This window comes from Saccopteryx bilineata, chromosome 9, assembly GCF_036850765.1.
Source record: "Saccopteryx bilineata isolate mSacBil1 chromosome 9, mSacBil1_pri_phased_curated, whole genome shotgun sequence".
Taxonomy (NCBI): Eukaryota; Metazoa; Chordata; class Mammalia; order Chiroptera; family Emballonuridae; genus Saccopteryx; species Saccopteryx bilineata.
The window spans coordinates 62,028,652-62,054,502 of NC_089498.1; the positions used below are offsets into that span (position 1 = coordinate 62,028,652).

Here is a 25,851-nt window from a genome sequence, read left to right on the forward strand (position 1 = left end):
GTTTTTTCCAATGCTGTGCCACGTCTAGTGACACAACCGAATTAGCCAAGAACAATGAATCAGACCCTCCTAGACATCATGGCCGGTAACACCTAACCCAAAGATGATAGTCATTCAGGCTGCCTTCTTACTGGGGCATACACAAACCCCCATGACCCAGCACCTTTAAAGTTTTGATAGTTTTTTTTAAAGTTATTAATGTTACACTCGTGATAATGATTGTAGTCCTTAAAAAAAAACTGGAGCCATTTTATAGCTAAACATTTTTATTGGCTTTTTGTGAAATAAAAAACACAAACAAACCACCATGGTTAAAGGCCATAGTCAGCATCAACCAAATGAACCAGCCACTTGGTCAGAGTAGCTGATAACAAACACTAGTGGATATTATTGCTTATACCCCAGGTTCATTTATACGTCCATTATGTTTTTGGCAAGATTACAATCAAATGGGAACTTTGGTTGTGTAAATGCAACTCTGACTATACAATGAATACTCAGCCTTTACCATTTAATGACAGGATATATGCCGATTCTTGCCGAGTCTTGACATTTATTTATTCTCTCATTCTGTCTCTTCTCTCCTTCCATTAATGATTTACAACTCTACTGAAGAAAAATGAAAGCAGATGCATTTACAACCATTCATCTGTACTCTATTGCCCCTCTCACCTGTCGTGAAAGGGTGATGCATTTCTGGGCCTCTCCAAACTATTGTATCTGGTGTGTTTCCACTGTTAGTAATAAATGCCCATATGTAATCTGAATTGATTTCCAAATGCATATGACTGTCAACTTTGAATTCAACTGTCTCTTTTCCAAGTTCTGAAAGCAAGAAAAAAACCAAAAACACAAACAAATCCACAACCTTTAGCTTCAATAAGTTGCCCTCCCAACAGCATAAGCCCAAGCTTTCACCACACAATATCCCATGGTAGCTGTGGCCCTAACATGCTCTGTTTGAGTGCTGTAACATTTTAATTTACAGAGAAGCAATGACTGCTTCTCGAGATCTCCTCTGCTCAGTAGTCTGTATTTTAACACTGAAAACTCAGAATGACAAAGGGTCAGAACGAACTCACAATAGCACCATTTCTTAGACTCCTGTCTGCATCGGAGAACGCAGGGACCCCAGACGACTCAGCCTCCAGCTTTGCACCCTCACAAGCCCTACTGAGTTTCAGAAGGGGTGGGTGGTCTGCCTTAGCCTATTTCTGCAGCAACATGGATTTTCCCTGGGAAGAGTTAAAAAATACGTGTCTTACAAATGAAGTTGGCCACAGGTGAGAGACCTGAGGAAGTTTGTTTCTGGTGGTGAGAGTTAATGAGCCTGCAGAGTGGGACAGAGTTCGGGGACCCTTGCCCTTACCGAACTAGATTCAAGTCAGTAAAGAATCTGCATGCAGAAGCATGGCAAGATCAAGGAATACTGAGAGACATTAAACCCTAACACAGCAATCCGAACACCAACGCTCTGTAGTATCTTTTGTATTCAGGTCCACCAGTGAGTTTGCCCTGAATAATGCTGGGATTTAATAAGCCCTTCTAATGATTATAAAGATTATCCTCTTGAATGTAGACATTTGAAACAACAGAAGATTTGATATCACTCTATTTTACATGGCACATATAACCATATAATTACTAGCACTTACACGGCAAATATTGTAAATAAACATTCTTGGAGTTGACTTGGTAATTATACCAGTGTTATTCAGCAGAACAAAGATTAAACACTCTTAAACTTGCACTTCGGGGAATTTCATTCCAATCCTTTACTTCACAACAAAAGGATAACTGTCTAATTATGTGATAGCGCTCCGTGATCATGTGGGCACAGAGAATCACAGGGCGACTTCGTGGTTAATTTGTGGCCTGTAAAATAAAGTAATACACAGTATTTTCATTTCAACAAAATACAAGAGACTATATAAAAATATCTTCCAATTTGGAATTTGAAACATGAAAGCTGGTTTTTTCCCTTTGTATAAAAAGAAATGAAATAACGGACTAAGGTTTCTTAACCCTTCTAACAAAAAAGTATACATGTAAGTTTAAGGAATGCAGTGAGCATTGTTAACTTCCCTTTTTGTCCAGGCTCATTGGTGGTGAGCTTGTGCTTTGATCCCAACCAAGATAAATGCACAAAAGTGGAGGAAGATCAGTGCCTGAAACCTGAACTACATCTTATCACTAATAATAAGACTAATTTTACAGTAGTGCCTTTAAAAGTGGTGTGTTGGATTACTGACTTTTTCCCTCTTCCACTTCAGGCGACTGCTGGAGATGAATTCCAAAAGCACCACTTTCGTCTTGAGTGATGTTTATTTAGTGCAATATCTTCCTTCTCTCGTTCTCTTTTCACACGCTGGTAATGGTCTTCCTCCTTCAGGTACCACACGGGGGGCCAGCGGTGACGCTCAAAGTATTCCTGGTTGGCTGGTGAAGGAAACGGGTGGACAGTCAAACCCAGTGGTGAGATTCAGCCAGTTCATACTGGTTTAGCAAAACCAATGCCTAATTTTTTGTTGAGTTCACTGAACCAGTTGTTAAAATGGCACTTGTAACCAGGGTTCTCTCTAAGGTGGGGGACAGGGCAGCCACCCAATGTGGAAATCACAAATTTACATTCCTTATTCTTTTTTAACATTCATCTGTGCAACATCATATTCTAAGCGCTTGCATTCTGTCCATAGGTGAAAAAAATTTGATGGAACTATGCTTGTAATATTTATTTATTCCTTTCATAAATCTCATTATACCTTTGCTGAAATACTACACTTCATTCCCTTGCGTTTGTTACTTCAGTAAACAAATGTATAACGTAAAGAGAAAACGTGCCAAACAACCAGGAGGTGACAAGCTGTCATTGGAAAGATCTTAAATAACAGTTTTATTGTTTTTTGTCACGTATTATGTAACATTTTTTCATTAATATTGTAAAACTCTTTCTTATAACATAATTTAGTTTTGTGTACTTCTTTTATTGTTCTTATTTAAGTATTAAATGCATGAAATAAAAAACTACCTTTTGGTATATCTTTTTTTATACTTAAAACGGTCATTAGGGCAGAGAACTAGTTGTTAAATTATTTGAATCCCACACTGTGGTCATCCCTGTTATTCATTCATTTATTGCTCAATTGCTTCTATGTGCTAGGTTCTCTGTTTAATGCCTCACATATAAAATCATCTCATAAATCCTCTCCACAATCTAATATGTTGCAACAATGATTGGGACCATTTGTAGATTGTGACACTGAGCGGTAGAATCATTTGCCCTAAAGTCATGTAGCTGCACACAAAGAACCTGAACACAGGACCACTTGGTGTAGAATGTAAGCTTGCTCCTAAGCCTGCTTCCTTAGACAAGGCTGAGACAGCAGCCTCAGCCTGCTCTGCAGCAGGGCCCTGTGAGCCCCTAGTCTACCCAACCCCCTCCCCCCCAAACATAAAGTCCTCTAAAGAGAATTTCCAATTTATAATCCCTGTGGCATGTCATATGGATATGTGGCCAATCACCAGGATTTCTCCATGGGCCACCTACTGCCTATGTTCCTTCTCAAGGGCAAGGGGTATCAATTCCGTCAAAGGTGGTAAGAATTGGATGAAGGGGAACCCCAAAATCTCACCTGCAGATTTCGATTTGATTTCCTTGCGGAACTTGGAACAAACACTGTTGTAGTTGGTGCAGATGTGGTGTAGACACCAGGCAGCCAACTGGTGGGCATTGTGAAACTGCAGGGAAGTGACCAAAAGCGGGTAAGACACCTTTTTTAAATAAAGTGGGGCTACAAATAAATAGGAAGTCCTGGTAGGAGTGAGAGAAATAAAGGTCCATATACTAATCCAGTCAACACCTTGTTTTGACTTTGCCTGTGCTTCTTATTCCAGCCAAGTATAGCCTTTGACACACCTCTCCCCTATGCCCTGCGATTGGTACTCCCAAAATAATCACTGTATCAGATCAGGAGTTTAAAGTATGCCTTGCCCTCCCGCCCTCCCCCGCCCCCTGGCCCTCTAGTGTGCTCAGTGGCTGTGGCCTCTGGAAGGACCGGCGCGAGCAGCAGAAAACAGCGGTGTCATCTCTGTTTCAGGAAGCCTGGGCAACGCAATAGGCCGTGTCGCGTGTCAGAGCTCAGCTTGCTGGGGCCAAAGACCTGAAACAGGAGACTGTGGAGTGTGTGACTGTCCTATACCTGTCCTTTGGTTACATAAGAAAAGCAGGTGGTATGGGCTTGCTGGGAGGGATCTGAGCACTCCACCCCCTCCTCCGTGAGCAGGTGCTTGGGGAAGCGGCACTGGGGTAGCTGTGACTGAAAAAGACTTGGTGCTCAAAAATCGACAATCAACTCCTCATTCCTTCCCCAAGTGTGGCCGGTCTTCTTACATCCTAACTCTTTTTGTGCATACCCTTTTTCAGACATCCAGTCTGTTGTTTGTTGCTCTGGAAGTTTCTTGGATTAGACACTGAAACCTACAACCTGGTTTCCTCTGGTACCCATGTGACCCTGAATAAAGGCCAAGAGAAAAGCTAAAGTCTTCAGAAACTAAACTCTGAAAGTCACAACCCCAACAGCATAGACAATTTTAGTTGGTGCTTTCAACTTCTCTAATATGCACCTTCTTTCATAAAGTAGGATTAAGATGGTGGTGTACTGGATGGAGTTGGCTTGTACCTGCTCAGGAGAGTCAACTGTGGGTATTTCTTCCCTACTCTGACTTCAGTGACTTCAAGTTGTTAAAAGTGGCCAGATGGCAAATTTACACCAGGGGAATTAGAAAATGCAACAGATCAGGGTTCCACTCACCTATCCCTGAGCCGATAGCTAAATACTTAACCGCACACCACTGGGTTAGGGTCTAACAAATGAGTTAAGACATGGGAGATTCTATCTTAAATTCTTCCTCTCAATGCTTGTCAGAGCTTAGCATTAATCATTATTTCCTTGCAGGGTGTATGTGTGGGCAGGGTGGGGGAGGGGACAGGGCAGGAACACAAAGCAAACAGAGAGACACAACTACCCATCATTACTTTGAGAAGACTGGCCCTACATGAAATTGTGGGTCACTTTATCTTCTCTAAGAGGAATACTTATTGGACAGAGCACATGTCACAAACTGTCTTCCAGGCCTGTTTCAAAAGACCCCAAATCCAAATTTGGACAACAAATGGGGGCTTGCTGATCCTATGGCTACTGATGTCTATTCTCAATTTTTATGTAACCTCTATTTGGTTGCTTTTCACATTGCATTTTACTAATTGGTGCTTCTGTCTATTTCTCTCAATGCTTATAATTGCTGCAAGGGCAGAGAATACCGTTTAAGTCTATGTTTTCTTGTGGCAGGGGGATGCCTGGTACGTGGGAGAAAATAACAAATACTTGCTGAATGTGAAGTCAGACTGAGCAGATTGCCTTAAAGTTCTATTCCACCTTTTCCCCTTTTGAATCTGAGCCATCTCCTATGGCCACAGTTGGAGTGGCCTGAGTAACACCTGCTATGCCCCTCCCTCCTCTCCCTGAAACCACTTCCTTTCCCTTGATTGAGAAATAGGGGTTTAAATTGCCTGACCTAAGACTTAGTAAACTACCACCCTGAGAGATGGAACAGGGAAAGCCAAACCCCATAGGCTGAAGAAAAAGACTGACAAATTTATTCTTCGTCCCTTAAGAGTGTAAACTCATGGTCAGTAAATCTATGCCAGGGACTAGATAATCCCTCATATATGCCTTGCATCATAAGAGGGCTTCCCCTCTTTAAAAATCTTTCTTGCCTGACCTGTGGTGGCGCAATGGATAAAGTGTCGACATGGAAATGCTGAGGTCGCCGGTTCAAAACCTTGTGCTTGCCTGGTCAAGGCACATATGGGAGTTGATGCTTCCAGCTCCTCCCCACCTTCTCTCTCTGTCTCTCTCTCCCTCTCTGTCTCTCTCTCTCCCTTTCTTTCTCCTCTCTAAAATGAATAAAATAAAATAAAAAAAAAAATCTTTCTTGAACTTTCTCTCCTACTTGATCCTCAAAATAATCTGCAAGTTTAATAGGGTGTGGATTACCATCCTCACTTTTTACAGCTAAAGAAACAGAGGCGCAGTTTAGCTCTGTGCCTGAAGGTATTCAGTGACAAGGCTGAAGCTGATCTGGACCCTCTCTGGAAGAAGAGTACAAGCGTTATTGGGATTACAGAATCACAATTTCAATATTAACAAATACCGATTTTCAAAAACCCTGGAGAGCTGCAGGGAGATGTGGGGCTTAACCAGACCTCATGGAATCCTGGAAACTGATCTTGGCCAATAATACATGTCCAGGAATTTTAAAAAGGAGAGACAAAGCCTTCCTCCAGCACGCCTCCGGTTGTTCTCCCCCATGTGAGGTTGGTGCCTCAGGGGACAATGGGGCTGGTGTGGCAGTGAGGTCCTTGTTTTTTCAAAGGAAGCCCAGCAGGGTGAATGATGCAGGAAACGTAAAACTCTTAGATCTTCTCAGTGTACACAGGGGGCCTCTGTGACTCAATGGTGACATCTTTATTTAGACAGATGCAACAGTGGAATGTTTGATCAGCATTAAATGAACTGGTCGAACACACTTAAAAGGTGAAAAGCAAATTGTTACAAACCTGGGCCAACTCCAAATAAGAGAGCACTTCCCCGTCAATGCCCACACCGCTCACTGCAGCCTTGGTCAGCTCCTGAGTGGCATGCTGCTCTGGGGAAAGGAGGGAACAGGAGACGTTAAACCACCCTCTGCAAGCCAGACATCTTGCCTGAAGGGTCTGGTCGGAGGTCCCCTAGGAGTGGAGGCAGTGTGGAACACAGCGCTGACAGCCATCCTGACCAAATCTAAAGCCCATTCTGAGCAGTGGTCTTTCTGGATCTAGAGTTTTAGTCTGCAGCCATTGCACTGATGACTCTGGGGACATTTGTTAACACTTCTGAAACGGCCAGAGTCCTTCAGTCACTGTCCAGTATGGTAACGACCAGCCATGAGACTAAATTTCAATTAATTGAAATTTCAATTAATTTAAACTTACATAAAATAAAAACTTCAGGTCCTGTGCCACAACTAGTCATCTTTATGTGCTCAATAGCCGCATGTGTATTCAAGGCAACGATCCCATTGCTGCAGGAAGTTCTATTGGGCAGTGCTACTCTAGAGAGTCCAGCATCTTCCTAGAATCCTCTAGATTTTCTAGTATCTTCCTATTTGACAGCTTCCCCACTCACCTTATTCCACATCTCAACACTTCCTGACGGTGGAGGGACTAACAAGAATGAGTTCATATGAGGAATTAAAAATGGGAATGCACACGTCCGTCTCAACAGCTGCAGATGGGTGACATATTGTTCAATCTCTTAGGTACTAACGACCGGGGAGACCTGCAGCCGGAAGTAACAATGCAGTTGGGAGAGCCATTTCTTCCTGGGAGCTGTGTCTGAGGCTGTGTCTAAGGCTTGTAAACTGAATGGAAATTGTGGTTCTGAGACTGAACCTCTGTTTCGCTGTCACCTGCTTCCGGGAGTGACAGGAGTGGGGAGTCTAGGCCCCACATGTCTAGCTCCTTAGTGTTGCTGTATGTTTTTCATCACTCTCATTGCATCTGTTCCTCTAATCCAGCCTACTGCCAAATCATGCTTACTTTCTGGTCTGGCTCTGCATTCTTGTTAATCAATATGGCTCTGATCAATAAGGTTATCTTGATTTCAAAGGTTTCCTTGGCACACCCTTTCTCAGACAGATTGACAACCAAAGAGATATTTGGAACTAAATTTCCCAGAGAACTCATTGAGCTTTTTAATTAATTGAGCAACATTTCTTGATATTCATTCAGCATTTGTCCTGCAAAGTGTTTTCCACCCAGAAACTGTTTTTTAAACACTATTCTAAATACTCTATACTTATACTAAACAGTAAAAACCAAACAGTATAAATGATTAAAGAAATCATCTTTGGAAGCCATATATTAAATAATTATTACAGTAATAGCATTTACTAACCAAAGTAAACATATAGAGAAGTCTATAGTTCACAGGAAAGGGTGACTTTGGATCAGTTTCTTTCATGGAGAAATCTGTCCCATGTTTTCATCACCAAATTTAATATAAGGTCTACTGGAAAGTTCTGTCCGTTTTTGGAATAAAACAAAATACAAATTTTTCTTACTGTCAATAAACTTTATTAAATAATATAATTGCCATTATTATTAATGATTTCTTGTCAGCGTGAGGGCAATTTGTGTAAGGTATTTTTCCCCACTGAGAAGGAAGGAACAGGGCTCTGAGCCACAAAGTGTGGAATAACAAAAGGCAAGGTTCCCTGGCCCCGAGGTAAGATGGAGGCCAGGGAAGTTGCACGGATTAAACTGCGTGGGAGATATTTAAAGGGGCCCCTCTAGGGAAGTTGAGCTAACATGGCGTGGTGAAATCTCACTGGCTGGTAGACGGTCGCTTTTTTCCAAAGGGTTCCTTCGAAGCCTCTTTTGGTGCGCTTGGTTGTGGGCAGTCCTAGCCAAAGTTCGCGGGTCTGAGTTCCCCACGTGACCATCCCCCATTATCCACTGACCTTACATTTTATATATCCCATTTTTGAAAAATGTTTTATAGCCTGACCTGTGGTGGTGCAGTGGATAAAGCGTCGACCTGGAAATGGTGAGGTCGCCGGTTCGAAACCCTGGGCTTGCCTGGTCAAGGCACATATGGGAGTTGATGCTTCCAGCTCCTCCCCCCTTCTCTCTCTCTGTCTCTCCTATCTCTCTCTGTCTCTCCCTCTCCTCTCTAAAATGAATAAATAAAAAATTTAAAAAAAAAAAGAAAAATGTTTTATCTTTTGATGTGAAAAATTAAACCAGTGCTTGTTTGATATCTTCTTCATTTTTGAATTTTTTGCCCTTCAAAAACTTTTGTAAGGATAAAAACAAGTGATAGTCGGAGGGTGCTAAGTCCGGGGAATATGGTGGATGCGACAGACATGCTTCTGTAGCATTTCTTCCTTGTTGAAATTCGTAAAAATTACAGTGGCGTAAATGAACTTTATCAGTAGCCATGGGTACACTATCGCTTTACACATAAGAGTAACGTGAATCAACTTTGTTTTAGTTAATTTACTACATCAGTATGTATACACTAAGTGATAAAAATAGAGAGGCACACATGCGCCAAATAAACATGTGCTCACGTGTCAAAACTTGTTGTGATGGAAACGGACAGAACTTTCCGGTAGACCTTATATTTCAGCAAAAAGATATTACTTTTTAAAATTGAATTTGTTGAGGTAACATTGGTCAATAAAATTAACAGGTTTCAGATGTACAATTCTATGATACATCATCTTCATACAATATTACAATAACGGTTGCTCACCACCCCAGTGCAGTCTCCTCCTGTCACCATTTACCCCCATGCACACTCTTCTACCTCCCCCACCCCTCTTTCTCTCTTGTAATCACCAAAAATAGCACTAAAACGTATTCAACAAATTTGCCTTCAAATTGCTTTTGATAGTTTTTAAAAACTTAAATTTATCCTCAAAGGACAAATAATTGTAAAAACTACGATGAATCAAATGGTTTGGAGCTCATATTTCTGAAATTGTCCATTGTACCTTGCTGGAGTTACTATTTAAAAAGTATTGTATATTCATTTAGATCTATGACTTCAGATATATTGGTTAAGAACAGCTTTTTAAAAAATTCAAGGCCCTAGCTGGTTTGCTCAGTGGATAGATTGTTGGCCCAGTATATGGACGTCCCAGGTTTGATCCCCAGTCAGGGCACACAAGAGAAGTGACCATCTGCTTCTCTCCTCCTCCCTTCCCTCCCATAGCCAGTGGCTCAATTGGTTAGAGCTGGCCCCTGGCACTGAGGATAGCTTAGTCAGCCAGTGTGTCAGCCTCAGCTGCTAAAAATAGCTCTGTTGATTCAAGTATCAGCCCCAGGCCGAGGTTGCCAGGTAGATCCCTGTTGGAGGACATGCGGGGGTCTGTCTCTCTAGCTCCCCAACTCTCACTTAAAAAAAAATTGATAGCAGTGCTTCAACTATCTCTTGCTATCTAATTGAGGAAGAAGGAAGGTGAGGGGAGGACTCTGGTTTCCTGTTGGCTGAGTAGACAAATAAGCCTTTTTTTCTAAGACATTGCCAGAAAATTAAGCACAGATACGACTGGTTGGTTTGCTCACACATTCATTTTCATTCATTTAATGATTCAACAAATATTTATTGAGAACCTAACATTCTCAGGCGCTTTTCTGTGTGCACAGGACCGACCAGTAAGCAAAACAGGCACAGGCTCTGCTTTCAGAGTTAACAGGTGTCAACTCAATGTAGCGATCAACACCCAGATTGCTAACTGACACTGCTGGTGAATAAAGCTGGAAGTTTAAATTCAAGTAAAAAGTATTTGAATGCATATATCCTGTTTAAACTTGCTTTCAGCTCACTGACTGAACAGATCTAGAAACGACACCTAAGACTTTATGAAGTGAAGCCAAGTCTCCCTTTTTTTCAGTTTCTCCCAAAATGATCTTGACAATGTCAGAACATTTTCTAAAATAGCTTTAAGAAAACCGCTTACATAATGTTGACTAGGTACCAGACACTGTTCTAAGGACTTTATATGTATACATCTTTACTATCTTAATTCCTTAATCATCACAAGAGCTCTACAGTAGAAAACTATTATCCCCATCTTAAAGAGAGTGAAAACTGACACAAGAATTAAGCCAAATATGAAGTCAGTAAATGCTGGAGTCAAAATTTGAACCCAAGGAATCTGGTTGTGTAGACTGTGCTCTCAACCACTCTCTGCTACTGCTCCTTCTTCCTTTTTTTTTTTTTTTTTCATTTTTCTGAAGCTGGAAACAGGGAGAGACAGTCAGACAGACTCCCGCATGTGCCCGACCAGGATCCACCCGGCACGCCCACCAGGGGCGATGCTCTGCCCATCCTGGGCGTCACCATGTTGCGACCAGAGCCACTCTAGCGCCTGAGGCAGAGGCCACAGAGCCAACCCCAGCACCCGTGCCATCTTTGCTCCAATGGAGCCTTGGCTGCGGGAGGGGAAGAGAGAGACAGAGAGGAAAGCGCAGCGGAGGGGTGGAGAAGCAAATGGGTGCTTCTCCTGTGTGCCCTGGCCGGGAATCGAACCCGGGTCCTCCGCACGCTAGGCCGACGCTCTACCGCTGAGCCAACCGGCCAGGGCACTACTGCTCCTTCTTTAAAGACTGTGTCTGACACACATTATAAAGATAATGTGGGCATATTAGTGTTATTTTAAATTCTGTGGTCCACACATGAGGCAGAGTGCATTGAGCATGGGCCATGAGGGGAGGGGCCATGCATTGCTTATCTTTTTATATCTGCACCACCTAACAGGACCTACCACAGAAGAGGTGCTTAAAAAATATTGGTTGAATTGAATTGGGCTGTCTGATACATTTGATCAGTTCACATCATCCTGTACAAGACTGTCCTATACTGGGTGATAAAAAATTGATTTTTATTCCCTGGAAATCCTATTTTTGTTTAAGTGATTTTGATAAATCTGACAGTCAGACACCGCACAGCCCTGTGTCAGCAGCCTTACCTGCAAGTGCTACCAAGTGTGGCAGGCAGAACCTGTTTGCCAAGGCAATTAGTTCCAGTGGGTCCAGGTCCAAATTAGGTGACAACTGCTTGGTGTAGAGATAATCCAGTACTGCCTGCATTGACATCTTGTTTATGTTCGGGAGATACACCTGAAATGTTATTTGAAAAGTCAAGTTCTGATGAAAAAAGCAGCGGGCACATTTTTAGACGATACTGCTTATAAATATCCAAACTGTGTGATTCGATATCGGTGAGACCGGAACACCTGCTTTGAGCCTGTGCATAGAAGTCATTCACTATTTATGGCTTTAAACATAACAATCTGATTTGTGGATGACAAAAAGAGTGGGGCTGCCTGACGAAGCCTGATTTGGAATTTTTAAATGGCTATTTGATCTTATAAATCAGACAAATGGGCCGTAAATGTATGATGACATTATGAGCCCTTCTTGCCAAGTACCTTATAATACTCCATTGTGGGGAAAGAAATCTCCTAGTAACATGACAGGTGTGAGGGGAGCTGCAAACCATGCTATTGCCGACACACGATAGAGCCCAGTTCTCCAATATGTCAAAACAGAGGCGACCCTACCACTTGGGTTGCCACAGTAACTGGCTTGATTCCAACATTCTATCAATATATGCTAATACAATATACACATTTAATTATTTTTCCTATGGCCAACCACATAGACTCAGAACAACGGAAACATTATCAGGTATGAATAGATTGAGAGAATCCAGAGAAATTCTCACCTGGGACTTCTGAGGGAATAGTTGGTTGGTATGGTGAACTCTCCCCTGTAGCATTCCCCTAATCTCCCTACTGAGTACCTGTAGTCGTTGCCCAGTACATGCTGTAGTTTGCTAGAGAGCGCAGGAGTCCTGGAGGGCTGGGTGTGGATCAATGGGGATGTTCACACAGAACAGCAGCTCCTCTGCACTGTGGGTCTCTAACTGCCTGAAAAGGGCCCTGGTGTTTACTACTGGAATGATGATAATTATAAAAATTAACCTTAACTGAAGGCCTCCTATGCACAAGATATTGTGTTAAGCTTTTCACACGCATTATCTAATTTGATCCTTAGAGGAAGAGATTATTTTTACCACTTTATAGACAAGGATATAGAGGTTTAGGGAGGTTAAGTTCCATATCCAAGGTCACAGAGCTTAAGTGGTAATTGCGATTTGAACCCAAGGAGTATAATAATTCTGAAGTCTATGTTCATAACTGCTGTGCAGTACTAGAGACCCTTCGTGGCAAGAAAGGAAAGGTTTGGGTTATGGTACAACATCTCTCATTAATAGTTTTTAAGAATTAGATTTCTAAGTTCAAAAGGATGAGCAGTAATAAGCTGCTTAATTCTGGTACTTAATAAACCTCTACAAAACATATAAAGATATACATCTATAATTATATATAATTACACCCATATTATACATATAATTTTGCTCTCTCTTTCCTCTCTTTATATGTCATTGTGTATATGTATGTATGTATATGTGTGTTTATACACACACACACACACACACACACGGCTCATATCTAATGCATTCTAGTGGTGTGGTTTCAGAATTGTTTAAGTGATAGCAACTTTCTATATTATTCTCCTGCAAAACCACCAGCTATCTCAGAGAAGGACTATCCTTTCAGACAGAACTTCCCCTTAACATATCAAAAAAAGACCCAGAAAAATTTCTAGAAATATTTAGGAAATTATCTCCCTCCTTCAGATATAGTCAATTGAAACAATTATAATTTCATAAATAAGATGTGTGGTTTATTATCACCAGTGGTTGAACAAGTGTGACCATTTCAAGTTTCTAGCACACACTCTGCAATAGTTAGTACTTGGCAAGTAGAAACAATTTCTAATATCATTTAAAAATAAAGATGCCATTGTATTGTAATTAATTGTTATTCCACTGAATCTAACACTGGTTGTACTTGTGAATATGCTTACATGGAAATGTTTATGTACACATAAATTTATCTTATACAGACATGAATTTATTTATTAACACCCACTTGTTTCTGTATGTATGAATACCTGGCTAAATTTTATTTCTCTACAATGGTGTTTGGAGTAGTACAATGTTTTAGATAACTGAAAGGTAGTTAAGTGCTAAGTGCTATAAAACGTTGGTGATTGTAAATAGAACAAGTCCCAGAGCTGCCTATGAGCCCTGCTCTCCCCGAGTTAAGGATATCTATCTGCTGCTTCTAAAAATAAGCGCTGGAAGGACAAGGCTGGGGCAGGCTCAGGGATGTCACTACAATGCTGTACGACATTTGACAAGCCACTCGCCTTTTATGACTCTCAGTTGCCTCATCTGCTACATGGGGGAAATTTGGAATAAGTGATATCTGAAATTTTTTCTTCACTGAGATCATAGATTTTGATGATATTCAGATTACTTTTTCATTTTGTTTTGTAAGAGTGTGTTCTAAGTAATGGCAAATGGACATTCTAAATAATAAAAAATAATAAAAAATATATATATATATATATTTCTGGAAATGACAGATTCCAACAAGCAGCCCTGCTCCAATACTCTCAATGCTTTTGGAGTGTTCTGACTTTGTAATCATCTGTAACCTTCCGTTTCCTTCTTGCTAATGATGTTAATATTTTTTTAAAGTAGTGATTCTTTTTGGCAAATAATATTAGGAACTTATGGAAGAAACTGGTAAATAAGAATAAACTGAAAACACTTCCCGAGGACACATTTTTTTTCCCTCATGGTTGATTTTTTAAAAGCCTGTTTCTGTAATTTCAACATTTCTAATGAGCTATATAACTATGGAGAGACTATTTTATAGAACTTTTAAAAATAACATAAATAAAGCTATATAAGAAATGAAAGTAAGAACATTACATTCTACTTGCTTGATGTAGCTTGAAAAAAAGAGAGTAATAAAAGAGTATATAGTGCTACCCTTAACAACATTCCATATCCCAGTTTAGTTGGTTTAAAATTTTAATTGCAAAGATCAGCTCAGACTATTTGGCTTATAATTAGAGACAGTCTCCCAGAGAATGAGCAAGTACTGTAGATCCAGAGTATTGCTTACTACAACCCAGGCATGCATTTTTAATAAGCCACTTGCTGCATACCTCTGGGGAGAGAATTACGCTCACTAGCTATATTAAAAGTAATGAGAAAAATATAAGCAAAAAAAGCATCTTTTAAAATATTAAATGACAAAAAAAGTGAAAGTAACATCAATGAGCATATTTTATTCTTTTCTGAATATGCATGTGAATTCCATTAATGCAAAAAACCAAAACAAAACAGGTTGAATTTTTCAGGAGAAGTCAGAGTTTCACAGGACAAAACAGAGTTAAAAGCTGGCCTAGAAAACACAAATCCCAAATGCAAATATAGGCCCAAACCAACCCGGGAGCATTTATTGGGCATTTGAGTGCTTTTCTTTACCCTCATAACTGTCTCTATCAGGAAGGGAACTGGGTGCTTTAACTTAGGGTTTTCAGGGGGGCAAAGACTACTCTTCACTGGACAGCATTTAACAAGTAACCTCTAGGAAAATAGTCATGAACAATTCTTGAGCATTTGTATGTTCTAGGCACCAAATTTGATGCTTACACATGTACTCTCATGCCTTGTCCACTCTTTGAAGAAGGTTTTCTCATTAGCCCCATTTTATAGATGAGGACACAGGTTTAGAGAGGGCCAGTGGCTTGCCAAAGGTCAAGCTGAGAATGGAGTTCAAAAATGCATCACTATTGTAACCTATACCGGAAATAAGGAGAAGGAGTAGGAAAGGGCAGGAATGCCAACTGCTCCTGGCATTCTTTATCTATTAGCTAGAGGAATTTTGGCATAGCCCAGGGTCTTTGCTTGGTTCCAGGGTCTTCGTCTTATGAGCTTGATGAGCTTGGTTGAATCTCTACCAACCTATTTTAGCCTTAGCTACAGCTCTAAATGGTGAGTGCCCTCCTCTTTCTGCAGGGGAGTGCACAACAGGTGGCCGCCTCCAGGACCAGCAAGTCAACAGCCACCTACGTATGTGTGCATTCACATTCACTGCCAAGTTTTTGTTTTGGTCGCCACTCCTGCTCATTTTAATCTGGAGACAATTACAGTCCATTCTGGGAAGGGATAAAGGAGATTAGTATTTGTGAGGTCAGCTGACACTGTCGCTCTGTGCCTGGGTTCCTGACCTTGATCAACTTCTTTCTGCTGGGTAATCGCAGGCTGTCCACAGCACCGTCAGCATACATTTCAGTAAACTGGAAAAATAAGGGAAGCAAGCCTCTGGGCTCTTTATCTTTAGAGATTATTGAAGTCAGTGAAATGCCATTTGGATGAAGTTTTAGTAATCAGTGGCTTCCTTACATTTTTTTTGGGAGGGGGGAGTAAAAGGCAAAAATAGCAAAAATAGCACCAACACTGCTGACATCAAAATAAGACTAATGAGAGTTACCATCTATGTAATGTTTATGAGATGCAAGTATTCATTCAACACCTCACAAACACACTGTGGGTTACTGCTGTGTTTTCCAGATAGGGAGACTAGAGCTCAGAAAGGTGATCACTTGCCCAAGGGCACATAGCTTGTACACAGAGGAGCTGGGATTTGAGCCTCTTGGCGCCTTCTCTGGGTGGCCTCCATCTACCAGAGTAGTCTCAGTAACAACTCTCCAAAACACCTCTGACAGCCTGGAAAGTTTTCATTTATTTACAGGGGATGGCTCCTGATTTTAAATGGCTGAAAAATGCCAGGACAGATCATTAGAATTATTCTAACGTCTTTTTCTCCAAACAGCATACAGGCTTTATTGCTGGGGGCTGGTTTAGGAAGAGCTGTAGCTTGTTCTGGAAGCAGGAGGGTGGCCCAGTGGCCTCCTCAGCCCCTGCCACCCCCCTTTTGATTCCAGGATTCTGTTTCCCTGCTTGGGGATGCAAATGCAGGCTCCTGGGTCACCATGGGAGTGCTCTGATTTCTGGTATGAGCATCTCTTTTGAAAAGTTAGCCATTGTTTTCTGTATTTCTTTTAAACGTTTGGAGATGTGCTGAGATAAATAAAACTAGCCCCTTAGGACAATAAACTTGATGGGGTTCCCCATGTTTTTTCATAAAGATGGTCAAAAAATATTTGCAGAACTCAACAAAAATGCTTGCTTACCTCTAGATTAAGTTAGAAGTGTTTGAATAAATTTTTTCTTTTTTTTTCCCTAACAGAGTTTATAAAAAGATCAATATACAGGGTCTCTAAGATACAGCTTGTTCTGTTCTAAGAATGTCCCTCTTATGGAGATAAGTCTGGCGTCAGACAAGCAATTCAGGGCCTAACCACTGGACCTAAGCACTTTGAGAGATGTGTTCAGAGGAGTCACCATTTGCTTTGTTACTGTTTCCCTGCTGTAGACCAACCCTCAGAGAAGGCAAGTCAGGGCAGAGCCTCAGGGAATGTCATAGTTCAAGGAGACCTCAGGAGCAATTTAGTGCATCACTCATCTTGCAGATGGAGACTAAGGCACAAGGTGGCTTCTTGACCCCATCTGGTTAGGACCAGAGCTGAGCCTAAGACAGATGTTACTGAAGAAACATTTCACTGTCCTGAACTCCGGGAAGCGGGCTTTGCTCCTCTTGTATATGCTTTTGGTAGTATCTTGCCTGGAGACATTTGTTACAAAGTATAGCTGATTATGTTTTCAGAGAAGAGGAGGGCTGTATAGATGAGAGAATATATAGGTAAAGTCTTTAGGTGCTCACATATAACAAGTGAATAATACACAGAAGCTCCTTGTAACTGCAGAATTAAGAAGGTGACCTGACACTCAAGCCCTGCTAGGAAATATTCCCTGGAAGAATATAGTTAAGGGATCAAAGTCATCTGGCTAATAAAACCCTTGACACAAATACACATGCACATTCATGAAGACACCACGTACGCTTTTCAGAAGGCACATACCTCACTGTTGGCGCTCTCCACAAACGACCCCCCGAACATGGCAGCCATCCACTGGCAGCTACAGATCAGCAGTGGTTTGTGGGCACTGATGGCTCCATCATCCAATTTAAATGTTACATCTGCCCAAAGATTGAGGAAACACCACTATGAGCCAGCCTTGCTGAGCATTCCACCTACATTCATCACTCCCTATCTCCTGTACTCTCTATTTCATAGCTCTCGTGTCCACTCCCACCCATGGGGCCCAATACCCTGCATGCTCTCCAAGAATCAAGGAGCAAGTATTTCCACAGTGTTACAACACGAATTCTCTGACACACGAAGAAACGTAAATGAGAGGAATATTTTTTCTCCCCATTATGAACAACTGCAAACATATATCATACAATAGTGGAAAGAATAATACAATTCATTTATCACATTGTTAATATTTTGCCATGTTTGCTTTAGCATATGTGTGTATATATATATATATATGTTTATACATGTATAGACATTTTTAAAGGTATTACACTTCATTCCTAACTACTTGATCAAAAGTTTCTAAAAATAAGAACATTCTCCTAGATAACCATACCATTATGACTTCTAAGAAAATTAAAAATAATTCCCTAATATCATCCACTATCTAGTTCACATTAAAATTTTTCCAATTATCCCTAAACTGTATTTTATAGTTGTTTTTCTTTTCTTAAACAGAATTCAATTAAAGCTTCCACACTGTATTTGGTCATTATGCTTCAGCAGTAAAGGAGAGTGTGATATCATCAACTTTACTTAAGGTCCACAAAGTCCACTGTTTTAACTTGATGCAGGTTTGAACATTTTTCCTTCATTCACTTTCAAGAATGTTTCTATACCATGATGGTCAATGTTTGGAGTAAATATTACTCATAAGCTTTAAAATTTATGAACAGACTTAGTAACCACTTACTAGATGTATACTATCATGAGAGACATTATGAGAGATAAAGATACAAATCAAGTATAGATATAAGTAGAAGTCAGGAAGTGAAATTTCAGTAATCACACACACATACACACACACAGAGGATGACTTCAGAATAAAAATAGTACAAGTGTATAAGGTAGTACAAGCATGGGTATGTAACCCATCTTGGATACAGTCCATCACTATGTTCAAGCATGTAAGGACGCTGTGGGCAGATACTCATAGTTATCAAAGACAAAGAAGGAACAAGAAAAGAGGATGAGAACAAAAAGGAAGAGGGTATGAAAAGAGACGAGGCACCCCTGATGGGAATGCAGAGGGTCACCAAAATTGCCTCAGGACGAGAGGTCATTCATAGCTGTCATGGGTAAGTGCTGAAGGGTCAGTGGAGAACAGATATGGTCAGGAAGGAATCCTGAAGGGGAACTGTAAGCACCAAGCTGACTGTCTCAGGCTCAGGGGTAACCTGCCCAATCCTTGGAAGCATCGTGAGAACATGGCACCTGAGGGGAGAGCGTGGGTTCAAATCCTGACTCTACCATTGTCCTGTGTAACCATGGACAAGTTACCTAACTCTTTCTGTCCCTCAGTTTCCCCATCTGAAAACTAGAGATAATAATATTTAGTCCATAAGTCTGATGAGAATTCAATAAGTAAGTATATGCAAAGTCGGCATGTAGGGAAAAATAAGTACTCATACGTGTTAGTTATCTTTTCCCCTGTTCATGTCTGGCTAATGTTTGATAAAACACAATCAGAGATATCTGTGACTTGGCCATTGGACATGCTCACCTGAAAATGTCCCCTTGCTGAGACATTCTTTTATCCGATTGGCCTTCCTGACGTGAAACGCTTTTGTAATCTCCTGGTTCATGAAGGCTTCTTTGTTCATGATGTTTTCTACCATCATCCTCAAATCAAACATCTCCAGGATCTCAGCGATCTGAGCCAGGCCCACCAAATCCTTTTCCTTTTCATCCAGTTGGCCCGTATAAAGAAACCGGAGCAGGGTCCGGAAAGGGCCTAGCTGGACCGATGCGTCCATCCTGACCACAGTCATAGGGCCCATCCGCTTTGAAATGGGATTGACTCGCATCTCCCTGTGCATTTCAATAAACCCCTTACTCCAGCCTGCCAAAGTCTGTGTCTCTGGGATCGAGCCCTCAGCTTCCAGCTTCAGAGTCTCCTGTTGGGACCGGTTCTGCCTGGAGGACTCTTTGTGAGCCTGTGATGTCCTGGGGGTTCCCTCTTCCTTTTCCTCATCTGGATCAGCACTCGAAGCCTGCGCCTGGATGTCACTGCTCTGCCCCTCGTTCTCATCAGCAACTTCCCTCAAATTTGGAGTTTCTTCACATTCCATTAAAAAAAGATCATAAAATTTGGAAGAGGAGGTAGCAAGGTAAATTCGGTGTGCAAAGATGTGCTCCTGGTCCTGAAGGACGAACAGGACGTCGGCACACAGAGGATTGTCCAGTAAACAGGCAGCTTCGTTCGCCCCCATGGAGGGACATTCTGGAACTTTGATGACCGGTGGAGGGGCTTTTGGAGGTAGGAATGGTGCCTGAAGTAAAGGTTTCTGAACTTTCTTTAAGTGGGATTTCCAGAACTGCAGGTGCCGGCGAGAGATCAGCGCTGCTCGGATTGCATTGTCAAACACGTCCTTGATTCCAAACTGGTCAAAAACGCTTGTTTCATAGTACGGTATGCCCAGCTCCTTTGCCACTTCTCGGCCTTTCTCAGGGGGCAAAATATCACCTCTCTTTATGGGCCTGAAACAGAATATTAAAAAAAGATTATTATCAGCTGTGTTTTAGGAAAAAAATTGTAGTAATCAGGGTCTATCCAAGGACCTAATTGAATTATACATTTAAAGCCCAACTCAGGCTTTTAATAGGTTCTTGAAAAATCTACTGCCAACCTCATGTCTTTCAATTATAAAGGACTTATGATTACAGATGAAAAATGCTTTCAGCAGTGATCACAATAAATGAAGTAACAGTCATTTACTAGCTATTTGATCCTGGGAAACTTGCTTAATCTCTTTAAGCCTTGGTTCTTTTATCTGAATAATAATAATAATAATAATAATGACTTCCTATATCTCCAAGGACTGTTGAAAGGTTTACATGAGATAATATGCTTAGCACAGTCCTTGGTCCACTAGCTTGATGAATGTTAGCTGTTATCCTAACCACCACCATCATCTTCATCATCATCACCATATGCTTAAATTTTGCTTTATAATTTTAAAATTAATCTATATTCATTTTCTGATTTGAGCCTCAAGATAACCCTAAGGGTGTTATTTTCATTCTACATTCTGGAGAAACTGAGGCAGAGAGTTTAAAAGGTTTACCTAAGGGCCACATTTGCAAGTTGCTGAGAGACCTCTACTAAGCAATTAGTCTGGGACTTCCTGGTTCTAGACTAGTTAAATGGTCCACTTATAACAGAGCATTATGTTTTCTGTAATTATATTTGTGATTTTCTTTCATATCTTTTCCCTTCCTTTTTCTTCCACTCTCTGTAGTCAGGACCTCATCATCTTTTGCTTAGATGAGTTCATCAGGCTCTTAACTGGTGTTTCTTCAGACTCTCCACATTTTAGCCCTCAGTTCTCACTCCTGCATGAAAAATCCTTACATAACATACGTGTGACTTTGCTGTAATCCTTTAAAAAATTTTTCCTCTGGTTCCACAAAGCCCACGAATTAAAGTCTATATTCTTTGGGCTAGCACGTAAGACCTGGACTGAAAAAAGGAAAAAGTGTAGGGTGTTGCAAAAGTGGAAGGCAAGTATAAGGAAGAAAATGTCACATCAAGGTTTGTTCCTCTGGGCATTTTGTGCTCCTTGTTTCTGGGACTGACTGGAAGATCACTAACTGATGACACTTTTCAAGGTAAAAGTTAAGTATCACCTCCTTTATGCAAGAACTGCTCTGTAGAAGGGCCTATCCCCTCCACTGCCCTCCAGAGCTCTTAACTCTCCCCAGCCCGCCATATGTCCACGGTTGAGAGGCCTGACCGTCTTAATCTACCCTCTTCTACAGAAAGTCCGGAGGCTGGGGCAGTCTCTTATTCACCATGAGTTCTCTTTTCCTCTATGTGGCTTCTAATATTCAATTCCTAGTTCATGTATTTAAGAATGGATGGATTGTGAAAACTTAATAAGCAATGTTTTCAGAAAATTTATCCAAAATGTACCCAGCCTATCAGAAATTGTCTAAACAAAGTGCCATGCATTTGCTTTTGCTGTGAGAGCATGAACAATTGTAGCCATATAAAATTTGGAAACAAGCACATTAGCAAACATTAAAGGAAGGTAGTAATATTAGCATTTAGGAAAAGCTATGCTCCCCAGGAAAAAAAAATGTAGTTTAACATAAAACATATAAAATTATTTTTTAAAAAGGGAATAATGGCTTGACCAGGCGGTGGCGCAGTGGATAGAGCGTCGGACTGGGATGCAGAGGACCCAGGTTCGAGACTCCAGCAAGGGGTTACTCAGTCTGCTGAAGGCCCTTGGTCAAGGCACGTATGAGAAAGCAATCAATGAACAACTAAGGTGTTGCAATGCGCAATGAAAAACTAATGATTGATGCTTCTCATCTCTCTCCGTTCCTGTCTACCCCTCTCTCTGACTCACTCTCTGTCTCTGTAAAAAATAAAAAAAAAATAAAAAAGGGAATAATGAAGGAGCACAGATTTTTAAAAACTCTTATTACCCTCCCCCAATTGGCATCCACATTTTAAATAAGTGAAGAAAATCTTCCTTTGAATTGATTTTTAGATTTGTAACACATTAAAAATATAACCACTCACAGCATTTTAAAAAGTGTTGTTGTTTCGTAGCTATAGTTCCACATGATTTTCAAAACTGGACACTGTCATCTTGGGAATTAAATACTCTCTGAGGTTAGATTGAGGAAAATGAGAAGATTAAAACTCTTGCATATGTGTATGTGTATGAACTTGATGTTCCTGGGGCCAACAATTGTGGCTGATCACTACATTATTTAATTATAATAATCATAATTTCAGGAATGACATTATGAGTAGCTAACATTTTGTTTAATACTTCTACATAACATGTCATGATTAGAAAATTCTCTTCAAGCACTGTCTGACCATTTAGAAAAATGGGTTCCCACCTAAGTGGTGATGGCGAGAATGAGAAGGGCCAGGACACCCCCCCCCTCATGATGAATAAGCTAACTGAAAGCTATGGCTGGTGGATGGGGTCCCAGGACCATTTCAGAACAGAACTGTTGGCTACAGAGACATCTGCTACCTCTACATTTTAATTTGGCTAGCACAGTAAAACATTAAGTCCCTTGGCTTACCTTGCTAGAGGGCGTCTGGCTCGATTGACAGCTTCAAGATCAGCATAGCGGAGATCTAGCTGGCAGCCAACAAGGACCACAGGTGTGCGGGGACAAAAGTGCTTGATTTCTTGATACCACATGGTTTTCACATGATTTAGGGAATTGGGATTAGCGATAGAAAAACAGAGGACTACAACATCAGACCTAAAAGGAAATCACAAAAAAATATGTATAGCCTTTTAATTTTTTTTTGTCATTATGTTTCCTCCTCACTCCTATCCATCTAATGCCAATTATCATGTCACAATTAAAAAAAAAAGACTAGATATTATAATATATCTCAGAGTCATGCATACCACCTGATAAGCCCCCACAGTCCAGCACCAACACAGCTTGAGTTCATTTCCATGTTGGACTGCAGAATGCCTATGCGCTGAAGCTTCCAGTAATATTATTTTACAGGATAGATGGAGACCCAAACTTGACTCAGTCCTGGACCCACAACATGCTGAACTATTTCTGTTCATCACAAGAAATAGTTTCAAGATAAAATAAAATAATACAAACTACTTTGTATCAGTGGAAACATAAAGGCGATGATGACTCAATCCAATGAGATAAAGCACAGTTTAAATGTTACTGAAAATGTAACAGGTATTTGCTGTTCAAGGTCAGCAAATGTATAGAAGGATTTCTACCCTTCTTCCCACCTAAACACACATGTAGAGAGCACAACCACTTATCTGTTTCTTAATTTGCTGGATTTTGATTTTTTACTAGGCATAAGGTAAGAGGGTAACATATAACATAAAACTAGCAAGAGTTAGATGGATGGCTATTAAGATGAAAAAATGTTGGAAGCAGAGTTCTCAAATGTTATTTATGGCACAGAGCAGGTATGTGGGGAAAAGAAGAATTGCTTTATAGTCATTTTTGACATAAAGATCTTCCATTTTTTATAAAACAACTTACCATTCCAGAAGTCAAAGAACTGTTTTACAAAGCAGCTTTCAATTACGGTGTTAGACAGATAGTTGCTAAAAGGTATTTTTAATAGGAATTATAAACTATCATTCTATGTTAAAATAGGCTGAATGATAACTTTGAGAACACTGAAGCAGAAGAATAGGAGGAATAAGAAAATTATTCCCAAAGATTCAAGACTATCTTGCTGCTAAATTCAGAAATAAACTCATACAATTCTGTTGGATGTTAATTTATTGCTTTTGTTGTTTATATAATGAGAAGAATCAAGTTGATAAATCAAAACACCTACTTTTATTTATTTATTCATTTATTTATTTATTGAGCTCAAAATGAACAAAGGAAAATTTATATATGTTGGAAACTAGAAAGGAAGTAATTTTAAGAGGAAGAGCTGAAGTTTCATAGGGACCAGGAACATATACTGAAAGCCGGCCCCTAATATTCACCACCTGAGCCAGAGATTCAGGGTCCAAAATTCAGTACAGTAGCAGGACACAAAATAAATAGCCAGAAATCAGTTGTATTTTATATACCAATAATGAACTATCAAAAAGGAAAACTACAAAAACCATCCCATTCACAACTCTTTCAAAAAAATAAAATACCTAGAAATAAATTTAATTAAATACCTTCTTTTATTTATTTTTTATTTTTTGTATTTTTATGAAGTTGGAAACAGGGAGGCAGTCAAACAGACTCCCGCATGCGCCCAACCGGGATCCACCTGGCACGCCCACCAGGGGGCGATGCTCTGTTCATCTGGGGCATCGCTCTGTTGCAACCAGAGCCATTCTAGTGCCTGAGGCAGAGGCCATAGAGCCATTCTCAGCGCCCAGGCCAACTTTGCTCCAATGGAGCCTTGGCTGTGGGAGGGGAAGAGAGAGACAGAGAGGAAAGAGAGGGGGAGGGGTGGAGAAGCAGATGGGCACTTCTCCTGTGTGCCCTGGCCGGGAATCAAACCCGGGACTCCTACATGCCAGGCCGATGCTCTACCACTGAGCAAACTGGCCAGGGCCTTAAATACCTTCTTTTAAATCATTAATAAGCTTTCCCCCTTACATATCAATGAAGGCAAACAAATATATCCAGGCAACCATAAAATTTTTAGATTTCTAAAAATAATCATTTGCAATGCAGAAAACTGCAGGGAGCTACATTAAATGTAATTCACAAGTTAAGTCTACAATAGACCACAGCAAATATGGGGAAAAACCGAAAGATTAAAAGTATTTACAAGTCTTAAAAGAAGACCTAGGACTCAAAAGTAGATGAAGTAATTAATCTGCATGTCTAGAATGTCCTTAAAATAAAAGTATTATCAAAGATTCTTGGATACTGGAAAATGTAATATGTGTAAACATATTCATAAATATATAAGTGTAAGGGAAGCACGTGTTATCTTTGGGGTTCTGATTTAGTAGAATACTCTGTCCACAGTCTTACTTCCTTAATCAGCATAAATAATAGTACCTAGTAAAGCCAAGAATGCTTTGAATTTTACATTTTTTTTAGGAGCTGAGTTTTCTATTATTCATAATCCTATTTATGTAAGATATCTGATGTAGTTCTGCTTTAAGCTACAACCTGATCATAAAATAAAGCCACCATGAATTTTGACACAGTGAGAATAATATGGCTGAATGAGGTTCCATGTCACAGAGGATACTGATGGGTTGAGAATCAGAAGTTAGAAAAGAATGTTGAGATAAGGAGCAATGTGTTAAGACAGAGCCTTTCTATGGCCCTATCACTGCCTCCACTGACTCAGCCTTTTGGTTAAAATTAGATTTCAAGTACTGCGTTCATATGACAGGCCTATGGAATAGGGTAATCTATATGCAATGTTTTTTTAATTTCATTTATTTACACCAACAAGGGTTAAATAAAAGACATTTAAGTAAATATCTGAGGTTCCATATTATAGGAAAAGAACTGAGGAAATGTATTCAGCACCTAAAATTGGAATAGTATGCATTTGTGTAAAATTGTTCTAATTAGTGCCTTCTATTTCCATATTAAGGTGTATGGCTATAAAGGAAATCATTTTCAGAGCTTAATTTATA

General features: G+C 40.4%; 1 protein-coding gene across 7 annotated transcripts in view; it reads right to left on the minus strand.

The window, feature by feature from the left end:
* Positions 1-248: 248 nt before the first annotated feature.
* The window catches only part of RHOBTB1 (Rho related BTB domain containing 1), a 155,426-nt gene continuing 129,823 nt past the window's right edge, over positions 249-25,851 (minus strand). For 6 of the 7 annotated variants that reach the window (XM_066242253.1, XM_066242254.1, XM_066242250.1 and 3 more), the window contains 7 exons: positions 22,820-23,005; positions 19,269-20,245; positions 17,525-17,643; positions 11,581-11,731; positions 6,620-6,708; positions 3,633-3,738; positions 249-2,439 (listed from right to left, as the gene is read on the minus strand). In XM_066242253.1, the coding sequence (XP_066098350.1) occupies positions 2,270-2,439; positions 3,633-3,738; positions 6,620-6,708; positions 11,581-11,731; positions 17,525-17,643; positions 19,269-20,245; positions 22,820-23,005 (1,798 nt within the window). In that variant the 3' untranslated portion in view covers positions 249-2,269. The remainder of the gene's footprint in view (positions 2,440-3,632; positions 3,739-6,619; positions 6,709-11,580; positions 11,732-17,524; positions 17,644-19,268; positions 20,246-22,819; positions 23,006-25,851) is intronic. The other variant, XM_066242252.1, reaches the window with a different exon arrangement.